This window comes from Trichosurus vulpecula, chromosome 3 (assembly GCF_011100635.1).
Source record: "Trichosurus vulpecula isolate mTriVul1 chromosome 3, mTriVul1.pri, whole genome shotgun sequence".
NCBI lineage: Eukaryota > Metazoa > Chordata > Mammalia > Diprotodontia > Phalangeridae > Trichosurus > Trichosurus vulpecula.
The window spans coordinates 276,757,244-276,776,800 of NC_050575.1; the positions used below are offsets into that span (position 1 = coordinate 276,757,244).

The 19,557-nt window shown below is 38.5% G+C and overlaps 1 protein-coding gene across 1 annotated transcript in view; it reads left to right on the top strand.

The window, feature by feature from the left end:
• DTD1 (D-aminoacyl-tRNA deacylase 1) overlaps positions 1–19,557 on the top strand; it is a 202,705-nt gene that overhangs the window by 179,391 nt on the left and 3,757 nt on the right. Inside the window, exon 5 of the mRNA XM_036751043.1 lies at positions 384–557. Within this exon, the coding sequence (XP_036606938.1) occupies positions 384–536 (153 nt within the window). The 3' untranslated portion in view covers positions 537–557. The remainder of the gene's footprint in view (positions 1–383; positions 558–19,557) is intronic.

Consider the following 19,557-nt stretch of genomic DNA (forward strand, 5'->3'; position numbering starts at 1 on the left):
CATCCTTTTGAGAGAGACGTGAATTTTTTGAGAATGCTGTGTCTTTCCTTTTTAAAAAATCTTCCAGAGAAGAAAATTCCATAGGTATTTCTTCAAAACTGAATTGGTGTTTCAAGGTTTCTTAATTATCAACTCTTCAGAGAGAAGCAGGTGGTTGTGACATTATCAGCACATCAGATCTGGATGGATAAGATGGCCTCAACTCTAAAATTCTGTGATTCTGTGACTAAGCTATTTAAATGAGTTAGTTGCATGATAAATATTATATTGGTATAGCTAAACCCCTATTGGGAATATTAGTTTATTACTGAGGTGATATATTGTGTTTTTGAACACATATATATGTATGTTATGTATACAAATATATTTTCCTTTTTTTCCAGCTTTCAAAGCTTGAAAAACAGCAACAGAGAAAAGAAAAGACCAGAGCAAAGGGACCTTCTGAATCAAGTAAAGAAAGAAATGTCTCTCGCAAGGATGACCCCAGTGCTAGCAGTGGGGCAGAGGGTGATGTATCCTCTGAAAGAGAACCATGATCAAGAAAATACTAATTTCAGGTATGTGTCCCCAATTTCTTACATTCCATAATAATAGTAATAAAGATTAGAGGCCTGAAAGACCTTTCATTTTTCTTACCACATAGTAAGAAAAAACACGTTACATGTTTATTTAACAGCTTTTACATATACTTAACAGCTTACTTAAATCTGTTATTTTGGAGTGGAAAGGAAAGTGAAGAAATTGTCTCATACTTGCTTTTTAGTCATTGTCCATGAAGTCCATATGTAACACCAAACACGACAGCACACCTGAGGACTGTTGCTGTGAATAATTTTAAGGGTCTGATTGCACAGTATGATGAAGTCTCTGTTTATTCAGAACTAAACATTGTTCAATAAAGTAAAACATAACATTCATAGCAACATATCATTATACATATTATACGTTAATATAAATATATATCTCATAACACAGTATAACATATGGCACATAGCGTATATCATTGCATTCAGTCGCATTCCCCAAAATACTTGTTTACACAATTGGGGGTCCCAGGCTAGGGTCTTCCCTAGCACAACACATTATGCAGCGTTTATCATTGCATCCCCCAAATTAGGGTTTTCTCCGGTACAACATATCCTTAAGGGGTAGCAGAAAATACCACACCATCCATGTCTAGGTCACAGTAAGAACATCATACTGCACAGCATATATCATTGTATCCCCAAAATCAGGGGGTCCCAGGCTAGGGTCTTCCCTAGCACAACATATCCTTAAGGGGTAGCAGAAAATACCACACCATCCATGTCTAGGTCACAGTAAGAACAGTCTCCTTAATCAATACCAAGTGTCCAAGTAAAGCCCTCTTTCATCTTAACTCGAGGTTGACTTCCAAGTCCCATGGCTCTTCCTCTGTGGGCTGACTGCTCCCGACTCTCGCCTGGAGTCACACGTGGGCAGCTCTCTGCTCCTGCTCCGTGTCTTAGCTCATGGGGACTGCTCCACTCTAAACTCTTCCTGCTCCTGCCCAACAACAGGCTCTTAACAAGGGACACACACTACCAGCACCATCATCTCAATTCACTTTCAAAGTCCAGAGACTGTGATGACAGTCAGTTCACTTCAACAGCTCTTAAAGGGGCTTAAGCTAAGCCTCCTTCCCGTGGACAGGTTTTTGCCCTACAGCTCTACTGGCTTTCAAAGTTGAGAGGCTCCTTTAGCATGTCTCTGCCATCAGAGGTCTCCTCTCCACATTCTCTTCTTCTCAACACTGGCTCGCCCCTTCAGTGCTGGCTCTCTTAATGTCTGCTTTCTCAACACAGACTCTCTCCATACACACACACACACACACACACACACACACAGAGTTCTACTCAGCATCTGATTGGCTAGAGCCAACATGTACACGTCTGTTTGGCTAGAGCCCACATGCACATATCTGATTGGTTAGAGACCACTTGCACATGTCTGATTGCCTCAGCACAGAGGCATGTAAGACTGAGGTTGCTGAATAACACAAACAGAAAAACAGCAAAAAATCCCACTTTGCTTGCCTGTTACATGATGGAGAGACTAGATCTAAACATACAAGTACTTGCTTTAAATTAGATATTTCATCAAGTTGTTTGCTCTATTTATAAATGGTCACATCATTCCCCTGAATTTTTGAAGAGGTACATGTTTTGTTCTCTTCATTATCTTTTATTCTCCATTCTCATTATTTCTAGTCCAGGCTCCTAGATCCTCAGGTTTGCATTACTGTGATTGCCTCGTCATTTGTCTCTCTACCTCCAGTCTGCCATACCCTTCCCAAGATAATTTTCGTAAAATATAGTTTTTGTCCTGTTATCACCTCATTCAAGAATTGTTGGTAGCTCACATTTTGTACTACATCTGGTCCAAACTCCCATGCTTATTTTTCAAGGGCAGCTAGGTGGTGTAGTGGACAGAGTACCATGCCTGGAGTCGAGAAGTCCTGAGTGCAAATCCTACCTCAGACACTTCCTAGTTTAAAAGTGACCCTTGGCAAGTCAACCTCTGTTTGCCTCACTTTCCTCCTCAGTAGAATTGGGCTAATAATAGCACCTACCTCCCAGGGTTGTTGTGAACATCAACTGAGATAATAGTTATAAAGAGCACTATGTAAATGTTGGCTCATTGTAATTGTAATCACCTGAAAGATTAGATTACTACCTTTCCTCATAAAAATATTACTCTGAAATGTTACTTTGCTTTATAGGATATACCTGATAGATATGTAAAGAGAAAGCAAAGCCTAAATTCAGATATTTTGAAAGCATTGCATAATTGAGACTTTTTAGTTTTGAATACCATGTAGAAAGCAATTATTGGTATAATTTCCAAAATCGAGTCATCTAAAAAAAAAGACAACTAGTAAGTGTATTGGGGCATTAATTTACTGTTTGCCACAGAAAACAATTTTACTTTTGGAACTGAGAAAGGTGTTAGTAAAGGGGCTTTCTGTGCATTCAGAGGAAAACAGTTGCAGTACTTTTAAATTCTTCCCCTTATACGGTTTAAGAAATTAGAGAGCTATGCATATTTCTAGTCACCCAGGTTCACATCTTTGGTATTATCCTTGACATCTAGCAAAGTCCCTAATACATAGAGGTGTTGAATAGTTTGTTGATTGATTGACATTTTAGGACTGAGGGTGGGCTATAGTTACTTTGATCATGGTGAAGCTTTTACTCTTTTTAGAGTTGTTGGTAATCTTGCTTTACCAGCAGCAGTGATGAATTGGTGCTAAGTCTCCAGTTTTTGTCTAAGTCTTTGTGAGCTTTAGTAGTGCTGTCTAGATTTCCTCTGACATGAATCACCTAAACTGTGTAGCAGCTGTCTGACACAATAAATCATAGGAGTTTCTCTTATTTTTGATAGGTCAAGAAATAGCTGCCACAGGATCCCTCAGGGACAGCTAGGTGGCACAGTGGATAGAGTACTAGGCCTGGAGTCAGGAAGACTCATCTTCCTGGGTTCAAATCTGGCCTCAGACACTTAACTAGCTATGTCACCCTTGGGCCAGTCATCTAAGCCTTTTTGTCTCAGTTTCTCCATCTATAAAATGAGCTGGAGAAGGAAATGGCAACTGCCCCAGTGTCTCTGCCAAGAAAACCCCAAATGGGGTCACAGAGAGTCAGATATGATTGAAAAATGACCGAACAACATCCCTCAAGAGGCAGTCACCAGTTGTCATCAGTAGTCACTTCTTCCTCTGACCCTTCCTTATTAAATGTTTGTTGTTGTTTTTGTTGTTAGCACTGATGGAAAGAGGAGGATCAAAGAAGAGTTAGGACTGCTGTCATTGGGAACAGTCACAACAACAGTGATAATGGTAGCTCACATTTACATAGAGCAGTAAGTTTTGCAAAATGCAAATTTTATCTTCGGAAAATCCCTGTGAAGTAGATAGTATTTTATTCCCATTTTACAGATGATGAAATTAAGTCTCAGAGAGGTTAGTTGACAACAGAAGAGAGGCAAAGTTTATAAATTTTTATTTTGCTTCTGTTTTCTCTACCTAGCAGAATAACTGTCAGCTGGAAAAGGACTGAACAAAAATGGCTGATGGGGAGTTGATACCCAAGATAAGTTCAGAGATAGAAAGAAAACACCTAGCTGCCAATGTTGAACTCAAGTCATCTTGCTTAGATGAACCACATACTTGGGTACTTAGAGAACTGATGTTCTGATGTGATTGATAAGCCAAACGTCAGTGACAGTTGAAAGATTGTGGGGAATGGTACAGGTGTCATAAGATTAGAGGAGGACAGACGTTCTGATTGTCGAAAAAGGAGAAGGATAGAGTCTGCAAACTATAGGCCAATGAGCTTGACTTGATTCCTTGAAAAATTCTAGATTGGATCAATAAAAAGAAGTTTAGTAAGTATCTAGAAAAGGTAATGGTGATTACAAAGAGCCAGCATAGCTTCATGAAAAAGGGTCACATTTTCTTGTGACTGAATCTTACTGGGAGAAATTCACTAGGATTAAATATCAAGTCTTACACTTTTGAAGTTGTTGTATTTTATTTTTTTGACAGGGTATTGAACTAGAAGCTCAAGGGAATGCTGGAGATATAGCTTAGCCAGATTCAAAGGAAAGCCTTTTTATTAAGCAACTCAAGCTGTTCTTTTGGAAAAAGTGAAAGATTTTTGGGCCAGACAGTAGTAAACCTGTTTGTATTTGGTAGAGACTAGACAGTTTTACTCAAAGAGTATATTGTTCAGTAAGAAGACCACTTCTTTAACACAAGATCTAGTAGCTTCTACATTAAGGGATCGAAGGGCTTGGAATATGATATTCCGGAGGTCAATGGAGCTAGGATTAAAACCAAGAATCACCTACCCAGCAAAACTGAGTATCATGCTCCAAGGCAAGATATGGATTTTCAATAAAATAGAGGACTTTCAAGCTTTCTCAGTGAAAAGACCAGAGCTGAATAGAAAATTTGACTTTCAAACACAGGAATCAAGAGAAGCATGAAAAGGTAAACAAGAAAGAGAAATCATAAGGGACTTACTAAAGTTGAACTGTTTTGTTTACATTCCTACATGGAAAAATGATGTGTAGAATTCATGAGACCTCAGTATTAGGGTAGCTGAAGGGAATATACATACATACATACATACATACATACATACATACATACATACATATATACATATATGTATGTATGTATGTATGTATGTATATATGTGTGTGTGTGTATATATATATAGACAGAGGGTACAGGGTGAGTTGAATATGAAGGGATGATATCTAAAAAAATAAAATCAAATTAAGGGATGAGAGAGGAATATATTGAGTGAGGGAGAAAGGGAGAGATAGAATGGGGTAAATTATCTCACATAAAAGTGGCAAGAAAAAGCAGTTCTGTAGGAAGGGAAGATGGGGCAGGTGAGGAGGAATGAGTGAATCTTGCTCTCATCAGATTTGACCTGAGGAGGGAATAATATACACACTCAATTGGGTATCTTACCCCATAGGAAAGAAGGAGGAAGGAGATAAAAAAGGGGGGATGATAGAAGGGAGGGCAGATAGGGGGAGGAGATAATCAAAAGCAAACACTTTTGAAAAGGGACAGGGTCAAGGGTGAAAATTGGATAAAGGGGAATAGGATAGGAAGGAACAAAATATAGTTAGTCTTTCACAACATGAGTATTGTGGAAGGGTTTTACATAATGACATATATGTGGCCTATGTTGAATTGCTTGCCTTCTTAGGGAGGGTGGGTGGGGAGGGAAGAGGGGAGAGAATTTGGAACTCAAAGTTTTAAAAACAGATGTTCAGAAAAAAAAAAAAAAGAAAACCACTTCTTGCTTATAGCAGAACAGTAGAAGTTCATTAAAGGAACATGTAAGACACAGACAAATGTGTTGCAAGAGGATACTCCTTTTAGAAAATAGTGGCCCTTTTGAGGTCTTGAAAGCTGAAGTATATTCTTGGGAAACTATGGCTATTTTCCATGAGGCTTGGCTTTTCTGGCCTTCAACTCTATATTTCCACAAGTGGGAATGTCTTTTTGAGTAATTGAATAACAAAGACAAGGTTGGAAATACTTTCAAAGTATAAGGACAGTATTAAATGGATCACATTTTCTAAGATGGAGTTAACCATGTCAAAAGAAGGAGAATATATGAGCCTTTCTGTCTTTGCCTCTGTAACATCAACCTGCAATTAGGTCTCTAGTGAAGTGTCCTAAGGATCTGTGCTTAGCACTGTGTTGTTTAACATTTTAATCAATGGGTTGTATAAAAGCATAGATGGCTTATTTAATTTGCATATGACACAAAGCATGAAGGGAGAGCTAACTCACTGGATGACAATCAGTATCCCTAAAGATCTTTAAAGGCTAGAGTAGTGACTGATTCTTAGCCGGTCCTCTTATTTCATTAATATAAGGTACTCCCAGGTAAGAAAACTCCCTTTATTTATGGAGGTCAGCATCTTTTCTGCAACTTACAGGCTTAAAAAGTGGACTAAAGTAGAAGTGTCAAATTAAAGGCTTATCATGGGAACCAGATTAAATGTAATTGGGAAGTGTTTAACAAAATAAATGATAATATAGTACAACGTAGATAATGTTAATTTGTAGTTTTCTAAGTCAATATATGCCTTTAGGAATCCATTTTTATTTGAGTTTGATACCACTGAGTTAGAGCACTGAGAGATAGATGATTTGTCCAGCATCACACAGCTAGTGTGTATCAGAACTTGAACTCAGGACTTCCTATCAGGCTCCAAGGCCAGCTTTCTCTCCACTGTGCCATTCTTTCTTTTAACTGGATCTTACTAGGAGAAATTTGCTAGGGTTAAATGTAATGTCTTACACTTGTGAAGTTGTTTTTTAATCCAAGAACAACATCGTGGGGGAAGGGGAGAGTGGCCTGGTTGTATAGCAGTTTGTTTGAAAAAAATCTAGAGGAGTTAGTGGACTACTAGCTTAATATGTATCTGCTGTATGACATGGCAGCTAAAATCACTAAGGTGATCTTGGGCTGCATTAAGGGAGGTGTATCTTTTAGGAGTAAGGTCTGGTTCCCTAAATGAATAAATTACTTGGAGGGTGACCATGTAGATGAATGATTTCTTTTTTCGAGGTCAGAGAGGATAAGTTGAAAAGGCAATAGCGTCCTCCCAAACAAGCACCTGTGTTGTTTGGAAACATTCAGATGTATTGCATTTGAAAACACAGGTACAAAGAAAAATGTGGAGTATCCAACATGCCACAGAAAGCAACTGTGACTTTTTCTACTCACAGATGTGTAGTCACATACCATTTTTTTCCTTTTGACAACAACCAGCTGGGCTGGTTAGTTGCTACTTCTCAGGAGAAGGTAGCATGTGATTTCCTGAGGCAAGCAGATTATTTTGAAATTATTTGTGAATATTTCACATTAAAGTATACTCTTTTGCATTGAATTTTGGCAGGATTGATTTGGTGCACACTCCAAAAAACAGACATCATAGTAATTACTCTTCCAAAATCTCTTATGCTTTTTTACTGATTACTAGTTTGAGGTATCTGAAGTCTTCTTTTTCCTTCCCTTTAGATTAAATCTCTCAGTTTTCATTGCTAAAATGTCAATTACATGAACTTTTCACAATTTAGAGTAATTCTAATTAGGCTGGCTTCTTACTTACATGAGGGAGACTACTTAGAGACCTAGATACCCTCTGAACCAGTTGATGACCTTCACTTAGCCACTGCATACATAGCAGGTGCATTTTAAGTGTCTGAGCTTCCTGAGTTACCTGTTTTACAGTCAGATATGAAGTAGTATAAATAATGACTAGAGAGCCCAATTGACCTCTTTTTAGTAGGAACAGAATGTGAGGGCTTCGTATAAAATATATCTTCCCCTCTCTTTTCCATCATCATAATGAATCATGAAGCAATTAGGTTTTTTTCCCCATGTCTTACTATTTCAGGTGGATTGCAGGCTGCCTGAAGGAAAGAATTGTGTATCACACAGACCTTGTGTCTTCTATACCAATTAGCCTGGTACTCTGCTGAAGAGTATCATAGAGTCTCAAAGTTCAAAGGGATCTTAGAGGCCTTTTTGGTCATTCAGTAGACTGAATTTTAGTGGCTCTGTGATCAGCTCACCTCTTCTTCTGGTCATACCTGATCTTGATATTGTCTTTTATGCCATATTTTGTATGTAAGTTAACTTTGGTAATCATTATTGGCTCCTATTTTCCTTTACCTCATTCACAGTTTTGATTCTTCTGAAATTATGATTCACACTCATGTAAAGTCAGAAGGGGACATTGAAGTCTTCAGAAGATGAGGTCTGAAATAAGCTGATAGTTTGGGATCATTGAAAACATTGTGTTGCTTCCCAAATACAAAAGGACTCCTCAGCTTGATGCCATTAGAACATTAGCATTCAACAAATATTTGTTAAGGCAAATACGGTGTGTGAGGCACTGTGCTAGATGCTGAACAAAACAGTCCTTGACACCAAAGAGCTTACTTTCAATTGGGACAAAGTATGTCATTAATTTTGGTACTATTGTCATTTTTATTATATTGGAATGGCCTGGCCATGAACACTAAACGTTTTTTACAGTTATTTAAATAATTATTTCTTTAAGCGTTCCTTAAAGAAAGGAACACTTTGTAATTGAAACTATACAAGCCTTTTATATGCTTTGGGAGATTGATCTCCAGAGATTTTATGCATTTTATAGTTGTTTGGAATGGGATTTCCCTATTATTGTCTCTTGTGTTTATTATTATTATATAGAAATACTTTTGATTTTTGAGGATTTGTAGCATATCCTTACTGAAGCTATTATCTCAATTAGTCTTTGCCTCATTGATTCCTAAAGGATCTCTCCTCAACTGTTTTTTACGTCAGTCATTTTTGTTATGGGATGTTTTACATTTTCTTCTGTTTTTTCAGGATTTTGACTTTGTTTTAGTATTTCTTGTTGTCTTATGGAGTTGTTGGCTTCTCTTTGGTCTGTTTTTCTTTTCACGAAGTTTATTGCTTAGGCAAGGTTTCCTTTTGTGTGAAGCAGGTAGAAGCAGTAGATAGAGCTCAAGGCCAGGAGTGAGGAAGACCTGAGATCAAATCCAGTCTCAAACACTTACTGGGTAAATTTCTGTTTGCCTCATTTTCTTCCATTGTGAAATGGAGATAATAATGGCGCCTACCTCCTAGCATTGTTATGGGGATCAAATGAGACATTGCCAAGCACTTTGTGCAGTGCCTGGCACATGGTAGGTGCTGCTAAAAAGTGCCGATTCCCTTCCCAAGTTGTTGATTCCTTTCCCAGTTCTTTCATATGTGGTTCTCATTTCTTTTCTGTTGTTTTGTTTTACTCTAGGGATATTGTTTCATTTATTTAATTTTTTTTTAACTTTATTTTTTAAAGCCTTACTTCATCTCTTCCAGGCATTCTGGTTGAATTTGTGCCCAAGATGTGTTTTTCTTTGAGGCTTCGCTCAGATATTTTGGGTCCTTCTCTTCTTGGTCAGGGTCTTGAGAGTTCCTTCACTATAATAGCTTTTTGTGGTGGAATTATTTTTTTGTTTGTTCATTCTTCCAGCCTATTTCTTGACTTTGGACTTGATGTTAGGAGCCTAGCTTTGTTTACTTCTGGAAAGGAAGATCTGGGTTGGTCCTGTTGCTACTTTCTTGGGGGTATTGATTATTTTGTTATTCCAAGCTCTCAGGGACAGCTAAAGCTGAGGACCTATAAGCATTCAGTGCCCCCAGCAGGGTGTGATTTAGGGCAAAGTCTGATTGTTGCCTCCCTTATCTGAGCTCTGCAAGTTCCTGGCCCTTGGCTGGTCTCATTCACTATCAGCCAGCTGGGAAGATCTGTAGGTTCAGAATGAAAGAACTACAGGCTTCTCTTTGGTCTGGGATTCCTGCCTGGGTTATTCCTCTGCACGCTTCAGATTAGGAGCTGAAAATGAGATCATGTTCTGCTCCAGAGGCCCGAATTCTACTGCTGATGCTTGCTTGCTTTTGAACTTCCTTCTTTCCTGGTACACAGTCCAGTGCAAGAGACAATTCCTTACCACAGAGTGCCACTCCTGGGTGCAGGGCTGTTCCTCATTCTGTCTTGAATCTGTGACCCACAACTAGATAGTGAGAGACAAAGCACTTGGTTTTTCCTGTATGTATGCTTAAGTTATATGCTCATAACTGAATATAGCCTAATAATCCATACAGGAGACTATAATTTTCTGAAGTTTGTTGCCATCAGCATGATGTCATCTATAAACAGTGTCTACTGGGGGACCTTAGCATTCATGAGGAGTCCTTTTTTGGTTAGGTCTCTGCACTGGGCATTCCCCATGATGCAAGCAGATACATTTGGTGAACATGCATCTTTCTTGATACTATCTCTTCTTTTGTTAAAATATTTTTGTGTATTTGTTTCGTTTGATATTAGCAGAGAGTCATTGAACAAAATTATATCTTTAAAGACTCTTATGTGATTTTGACCTAGAGGACAGATATCTTTTTGGATGTAAAATCCTATCAGGTTCAACTGACGTTCTACGGATCACAGCATTTCTACATATATCACAAAACAAATGTAACTACCTATTTCATCAAATGGACAAAGTCAACTTGTTGGTTTTTTTTCCTCTTTCATTCCTTAAGTCTCCCTTGCTTTTCCAGTGGGAATCAATGTTTTCTGTTATCTTCAAGGACAATTTATTTTCACCATTTTCTCCCTGGAGAAAAGATTTTTGAGTTACTTCTTTCAACAAGATTTTCCTTCTCCTTAAAAAGCCAAATAAAACATGCCAAAAAAATCCCACTCCCACCCCTCAGTTCCACTAAATTCCAAGAAGTATACCTATTAGTTTTATTTTCTTATTTGTAAATGATAAATAGCTTCATAGTTCTAGGTTTTCTTTTTCTGACTCTCACTGGTGAGAATGCATACTCCTTGATTTAACTATTTATTCAATTGGAATTATTTTGTGAGTATAGTACACACCAGACAGACACACCAGCACTTCAGTTATCAAATGCTGAACTTGAAACCAGTGATTTTGGAACCTGCCTGCCTTTTGTTTATCTTCATCAACTTGACTTTTGTGTGAAGAGCAAGAAGTATCTTGGGCTTATCACATCCCCTCTTAATGAACCAGAGCACATTTAGTGAGACTTCTTTCAGTCAGCCTGCTGAAAAGAATGTTCCATTGATCAGTCTTTTATATAAGTGATGATCTCTCATTCCATTTTTGTATTTTACTGACTTATACCAAACTTCCTATTGAAATCACAAGTCCATGTTTTGTATCAGCTACCTCAATAATGCAAAAATAATGTGTACCATCGAAATGACCTTAATTTTTCCTCATGTAAATAATAGCGAACATAGCAAAATCTTGTGTTGTCTTAATGTGGAAACTGCCTTGATAAGTAATTTTTTGATAAATGCTTGATAAGTAATTACTTGATAAGTAATAATTTTTTCATAAAAAAATATTGAGCAAACATAGTTTCATTTTATTTCTATGTTATTTGGTAGATGACACAAAAGAGTTTTCTGACTTTGTGAGGACCTTTGGACTTCATAAAGTAGTAACAGTTCATGGTATTTTTAAATACATCTTTTTGTGAAATGAGGAGTGGGTAAATAGGTGGATTTATTTGACTCAGATTTTTTTAGTGCTATTAAGAGGGACCATGAAACATTTTATCAAGAGATTAATTTTTAGGAAGTGATTGATTTTTAACTTTTGCATAGGATAACAATCTTTAGTTAGGCTTATTTTCTTTCAGTCCTTTAACAACTTGGTTATGGAGTTAGATTAAGGCTCCAGTGACAATTGTTTCTCATTCACCAGAGGGGAGGAGAAACCCCTCCTGATTTTTCCTGGAATTGTTTATGAAACTGGTTGCTGTGGAGCCTGGTTGGAGAAGAGCCTGCCTTCCACCAGCCTTCACTGGAAGTCTTTATTGGGAGTTACATGATACTACCTGGAGGGCTGAGGGAAGAGAAAGGCCAGGGATGGAGTAATTCCTTTTTGTCAAGGCCTACTGTATCTTCATCCCTTCCTACTCAGTAGTTGTCTCAAAAGGTTTAACAGTTCCATGTCCCATAAGGCTGACAGGAAGCAGTCAGGGAGGGAAACTGTCATTCTCAAATCATCAAGCCTTCTCAGCACTGAGTCAGCAGAGAGAAGGCTGTCTTTGCACATGACCTGTTCAACCTCTGTTATGTTTACATTGTCAGATGTGCTTACTGTATCAGATATTTATGTTTAAAAGTTTCTCTTTCTTACCAAGGAGGGTTCAATCTGGCAGGAAGATTCCCCCCCTAGAAATGACTATGTGCTATAATGATACAAAGTATCAACAAAAGGTTCCCTGTCCTACCCAGGGTGGGGATGTGGGGGGCTGGGGGGATATTCTCAGTAGCTTTCAAAGGGAAGTAAATTCTGCTTTACCTCATGACTGAATTTCATTTCTGAGCATATTGCTCTTCTCCAAAGAAACTTGCTTATCAGGTTGAATAATAATACATAGGTGTGGTGTTTCTAAAATCACCCAAATGGGCCTCTCTGCTGACTTTCACTTGCCTTTTTTCTGTTGCTTCTTAATAAGGTAGTGAGCTGCTCCCCTCTCTCAGGCTACTTCAGGCTGGTGGTCCACAGCCTTGGTCCAGTTTACCCCCATTATTGTGTTCAAGAAAAACAGAAGGGTTAAAGTTTTTTTTTTTTAAAGGGAGAGACTTGAAACAGATAGCATTGCTTCATGAGTGAGTCTTAGGATGTGGATACGTAGCCTAGGCTAGTGTTTTCAAATTGTAGTCCAATGGCCATTGGTAATTTTCCAGGTGATATGCAGACTAATTTTTTTTTTCCAGGAATGACTCTTACAAGTAATCAAAATATTTTTATTTTTTTGGGTTTGCATTATTTTTTATATTTTTTATTAACAATTCAGTTCAACTCATATTTATTAATTACCTTCTGTATCCAGAATACTTACTGTACCAGGTAAAGGGAGGGAGATAAATTTAAATAAGCCATACTTTTTGTCTTCTTGGAACTTAGAGGCTAATACGAAGACAACACTCACAAGTCAGCCAGACAATAAATCAACAAATATTAAGCCCTTACTATGTATGCTGTTCCAGGAACTAAGGGTATAAGTACAAAGAATAAACAATCCCTGTGCACAATGAGCTTACATTCTAATGGGGGGGGAGAAGGAGAACAAGTTTATTCACATAAAGTAAATAAAAATAAATATATACAAAGTAGATGAAATCAAGGTAGTTTGAGAGTGAAAGCATTAGTGGTTTGGGGGAATCAGGAAAGGCTTCTTGGTGCATGATTTACATCTCGAAGGAAGAGAGGGACTCTATGAGGCAGAGATAAGGAGAGAATGCATTCCAGTGGCATGGGATTGCCAATGCAAAGGACCAGAGAAGAAGGGAGATGGAGTATCATGAGTGAGGAACAGAGAGAAAGCCAGTTTGACTGTGTCCCTGAGTCAGGAAGGGGAGTGAGATCTAATGAGGCTGGAAAGATGGGTTGGGACCAGACCATGAAGTGCTTTAAACATTAAAGAACGAATTTATAATCTTATCTTACAAGTCAGTTGGAAGCCACTGGTTGAGTAGGAGAGTCATACGTCACATCTGTGCTTTAAGTAAGATTACTTTGGTTGTCCTTTGCAGGATGGATTAGAGTGGTCAGAGACATGAGGCAGGCAGAGAGACCAATACTGATGAAGTAATGTAGGGGAGAGGTGAAGAGTGTCTGAATCAAGATGGTGACTTAATGTAGATGAGGGATCAGATGGAAAAGACATTGTGAAGGTAAAAACAGCAAGATTTGGCAGTTGTTTGGATGTGTTGAGTGAGGAGTCAAAGATAATGCTGAGATTATGAATCTGAGAGACTGGAAGAATTAGGGGTACCTTCTTGAGAAGTAGGGACATTTGGATTAGGGGAGGGTTTGGGAGGAAAGATAATGAGTTCAGTTTTAGATGTGCTATATTTAAGATGTCTTGGAAATAGAAAGTTTGAAATGTTCATTGGGGACCTGGAGATGCAATATTGAAGCTTGTGAGAGATACTAAGGCTAGATAAATATATCTGAAACCCATGTTGGCTGAAGAGGTTACCAGGAGAGAGTGTAGAGGGAGAAGAGAATAGGGCTCAGGACAGAACTTTGGGGGAACATCTACAATTAGGAATCAGCTAAGAAGACTGAGAAGATATGGTCAGATAGGTAAGAGGAGAATCAGGAGAGATAAGTGTTGTGAACACCTAAATAAGAGAGGGTATCCAGAAGGATGAGGTGGTCAGCCGTGTTAAATGCAGCAGATGGGTGGAGAGAAGAACTTGGGAAAGATGATCAGATTTGGTAATTAAGACATCATTGGTAACTTTGGAAAGAGCAGTTTCAGATGAGTCATAAGGTTGAAATCTAAGTTACAAATGGTTGAAGAGTGAGTGACGGGAGAGGGATTGAAGACAACAAATGCACGTAGGTTTTTAAAGGAGTAAAGCTGAGAAAGAGAGGAGAGATATAGATAAGAGCTTGAGGCAAGGTCTAGTGAAGGGGTTTTTAAGGATGGAAGAGACTTTGAAGGCAATAGAGAGGGAGCAAGTTAATAGGGAGAGCTCAGAAATTCAAAAGGGAAATGACTGAGAATTCAGTCCTTTGGAAAAAAAGAAACAGAAGATTGGATTAAGTGTACACACAGAGGGATGTTATCTTGGCAAGGATAAGGGCCATCTTTTTGTGGGGGGAAGGAGGAAAGAGTGGGAGATAATATCTAAGGGTTTTGAGATGGAGGAAATGGGAAAAATGGGAGCTTATGTTGAATGACCTCAGTTTTTTTTCTCAGTAAAATAAGAGCCCAGGTTCTTAGCAGAGACAGTAGGGAGGAAGAGGAAATATGGGGAACTTGAGGAAAGTGAAAAAGGTTTAGAATAACTTCTGTTGGAAGTGAGATGGGGAATGAATTAGAGATGAATAAAAGGATTTCCTTGCAGCATTGAGGGCTGGATAACATGAATTTGTAATGTTACCAGTCAGCATAAGCAACTATAATATATTTCAATGAGATTATTGATGTGACTGTTTCCTGCATTGATGAAAATTGCAACCCCTCTATTCCTTGTTATTCTGTGCCATTCTTCACTATGTTCTTGTATGCTATTTGTTTCAACTCATGAAACAAATGTAAAACAGTACATGATAAATTACCTTTTTGAGGGATAGTCAAGAGTCAGTAAACATTTATTAAGTGCCTACTATGTTGCAGGCACACTGCTAAGCACTAGAGGTGCAAATAATAAGATAGTCTCTGCCCTCAAAAAGACTGAAAAGTGGTGGGGGAGGATGCTGCTGGAGGGCTCCCAGTATGGGGACTTGATGTTTGTGGAGTCAAAATCATGCAGAGAAGCTGGAGGGAAATGGAGAGATTGAAGGTAAATTCTAAACCCTCTATAAAGGGACATTTTGGGAAGAATTTTTTACTCCATTCTCTAATCTTCCAGTCAGAGAGAGAAGCAGCTGAGGGAGTTGTGAAGCTGTTGAGTTTCAAAGCTGAGGCAGCCTCAATGATGATGAGATTTCTGGTAATGAGCTTCTCCTGGGTGAAAGCATGATGTTGGTGGCGTCAAACTCAAGCCAAGAATCTGGTGGGAAATGGAGAGCAAATTAAAGAATCAAAGAAGACTTCCATGAGTAGGTGATAATTTGAATTGAGTTGGGATCAACCAATCAGTAAATGTTTATCAAGCACCCACTATGTGCTATGCCGGTACTGAGTGCTGGGGATACAAAAAAAGGTAAATAGCCCCTGCCCTCAAGGTGCTTACATTCTAATGGGGGAGACAATATGCAAAGAAATATATACAAAACAAGCCACATACAGGATAATTAGAAAATAAGTAACAGAGGGAAGGCTTTAGAATTAAAAGGAGTTATGGAAAGCTTCCTGTAGAAGGTGGGATTTTAGTTGGGACTGAAGGGAATCCAGGGAGGTCAGTAGATAGAATGGAGGAGGGAGGGCATTCCAGGCATGAGGGTCCTCCAGAGAAAATGCCTGGAAACAAGAGATGGAATGTCTCCTTTGTGGAACAGCCAGGAATCCAGTGTCACTGGATGGAAGAGTATATGTGGGGGAGTAAGGTGTAAGAAGTCTAGAAAGGTAGGAGTGGGTTAGGTTATGAAGGGCTTTAAATGCTAAATTTTGTATTTGTTCCTGGAGGGATTCAGCAGATAGAAATGGAGAAATTAGTCAATTAATCAGTCAATTAATAAACATTTTTAAATGTACCAGACACTGTGTTAAGTGCCGAGGATATAAAATGAGGCAAAAGACAGTCACTGCCCTCAAGGAGCTCACCATCTAATAGGAGAACAAGAAGCAAATATTTACAAACTATATACAGGATAAACCCCTCCAAATACCTTTAAATAATGACTCTAAACAAATTCTAGAGTGGCAGAACCCACAAAAAGATGGAGCAAAACAAATTTCCAGCTCAAGACAACTTAGAAGTTTGTCAGGAAAGATCTCTTGCACCTGTGTGAGAGGAGAGCACAGTGCTGCAACAGCACAGACCAGCTCCAGCAAACCAGGATTAGACTTTGGGAGCCACTGAATTAGCAGTGGCAGCAGCTGCTTCCGAAGCTCTCAGCCCACATATGGTAAGGGGGTTGAGTAACTGCTCAGAAGGAGATTATAGGGGTCTCTTTGCTAGCACTGGGGGCAGGACTCTGTTGCTTTGCCCATATTTGGATTCAGGTCGCAGTCCTGGGTGGCAGTCCAGGGCAAGGAGGAGCACTAGTACACCAGAGTTTGTGGCCAAAGTGGAGGGGGAGACCCTCCTCACAGTTCCAGGGTAGAAAAGAATACTTGAGGTCACTCACAGACCAGAACACAGACTAATAGAGTAGTAGACACCTCTCCTTAGATCATACCACCTTGAAAGAATTGAAAACTTACAGGACCCTAGAAGTATCTCAGAAGACAGCTGCACAAGACCCCTGAAGCTTGGGACAATGAACCCTCCACCCTGGAAGTAGAGCCTTACTTTAACAAAGAGTTAAAAAGGCTGGGAAAATGAGCAAATAACAGGAAAAAAAACTCTGACTCTAGAAGATCAAAACACTCACTCAGAAGAAGACAACAAAGCCAAAGCCCCTACAGTCAAAGCCTCCAAGAAAAATATGAATTGTTCCCAGGCCATGGAAAACTCAAAAAGGATTTTGAAAATCAAGTAAGAGAAGTAGAGGAAAAATTGGGAAGAGAAATGAGAGTGATGCAAGAAAATCATGAGAAAAGAATCAACAGCTTGGTAAGGGAGACACACACACACAAAATACTTAAGAAAATAGTACCTTAAAAACCAGATTACTCCAAGTGGTAAAAGAGGTCCAAAAAGCCAATGAGGAGAAGAATGCCTTAAAAAGCAGAATTGGCCAAATGGAAAAAGAGGGACAAAAGCTTGCTGATGAAAATAATTCCTTAAAAATTAGAATGGAGCAAATAGAAGCTAATGACTTTATGAGAAATTAAGAAACAATAAAACAAAACCAAAAGAATGAGAAAATACAATTCAATGTGAAATATCTCATCGGAAAACAACTGACCTGGAAAATAGATTGAGGAGACAGAATTTAAAAACTATTGGACTACCTGAAAGCCATGATCAAAAATGAGCCTAGACATCATCTTTCAAGAAATTATCAAGGAAAACTGTCTTGATATTCTAGAACCAGAGGGTAAAATAGAAATTGAAGGAATCCACAGATCACCTCCTGAAGAGATCCCAAAATGAAAACTTCCAGAAATATTACAGCCAAATTCCAGAGCTTCCAGGTCAAGGAGAAAATATTGCAAGCAACCAGAAAGAAACAATTCAAGTATTGTAGAGTCACAGGATAATACAGGATTTAGGAGCTTCTACATTAAGGATTGGAGGGCTTAGAATAAATATGATATTCTAGAAGGCAAAGGAGCTAGGATTACAGGAATCACTTACCCAGTAAAATTGAGTATAATCCTTCAGGGGGAAAAATGGATATTCAATGAAATAGAGGACTTTTAAGCATTCTTGATGAAAAGACTAGAGCTGAATAGAAAGTATGACTTTCAGATAGGAGGCACAAGAGAAGCATAAAAAGGTAAACAGGAAAGAGAAATTATAAGGGACTGAATAAGGTTAAACTATTTACATTCCAACATGAGAAGGTGATATTTCTGGCTCATAAGAACTTTCTCATTATTTGGGCAGTTAGGAGGAGTATATATAGACAAAGGGCACAAGTGTGAGTTGAATATGGAGGCTTGATACATAAAAAAATAAAATTGATGAGTAAGACAGGAATATACTGAGAGAAAGGGAAAGGGAGAGGTAGAATGGGGTAAATTATATAAATGAGGCAAGAAAAAGCTTTTACAGTAGAGAGGAAGAGTAGGGAGGTAAGGAAGAGTGAGTGAACCTTACTCTCATCATAACTGGCTCACAAACGGAATAATATACGCACTCAATTGGATATAGAAATCTTTCTTACCCTACAGGAAAGAAGGAGAGGGGAAGGGGATAAAAGAAGGAATGGTGTGATAGAAGGGAGGGCAGATTGGGGGAGGGGTTACTCAGAAGCAAAACACTTTTGAGGAGGCACAGGGTAAAAGGAGAGAGAGAATATAATAAATAGGGGTGGAGGGGATAGGATGGAGGAAAGTATAGTTAGCAGTAGTAATTGTGAAAAAAAATTTTGAAGCAAGTTTCTCTGATAAAGGTCTCATTTCTTAAACATGTGAAGAACTGATTCAAATTTATAAAAATAAGAGCCATTCCCCAATTGATAAATGATTAAAAGATATGAATAGTTTCTAGATGAAATAATCAGTTATCTATAACCATATGAAAAAAGGCTCTAACTCACTGTTGATTGGAGAAATGCAAATTAAAACAATTCTGAGGCACTACCTCTTACCTGTTAGATTGGCTAATATGACAGAAAAGGAAAATAAATAGTGGAGGGGATATGGGAAAAATGAGACTTTAATGCACTGTTGGTGGAGTTGTGAACTGATTTAGCTATTCTGGAGAACAATTTGGAACTGTACCCAAAGGACTATAAAACCATGCTGACCCTTTTACCTAGCTACACCACTACTAGATCTGTATCCCAAATGAGATAAAAAACAAAAAGGAAAAGGACCTATATGTACAAAAATGTTTATAGCAGCTCTTTTCTGCTGGCACAGAATTGGAAACTGAGGAGATGCCCATCAATTGGGGAATGGCTGAATAAATTGTGGTATGTGATTATGATAGAATACTATTGTGCTAAAACAAATGATGAGCAGGATGCTCTCAGAAAAACCTGGAAAGACTTGCATGGGCAGATACAAAGTGAAATGTACTGTGTACAAAGTGATAGCAATAGTATAAGATGTTCAGCTGTGAATGACTTAGCTGTTCTCAGCAATACAATGATCCAAAACAACTCTGAAGGACTTATGATGAAAATGCCATCCATTGCCAGAGAGTGAACTGGTGGTATCT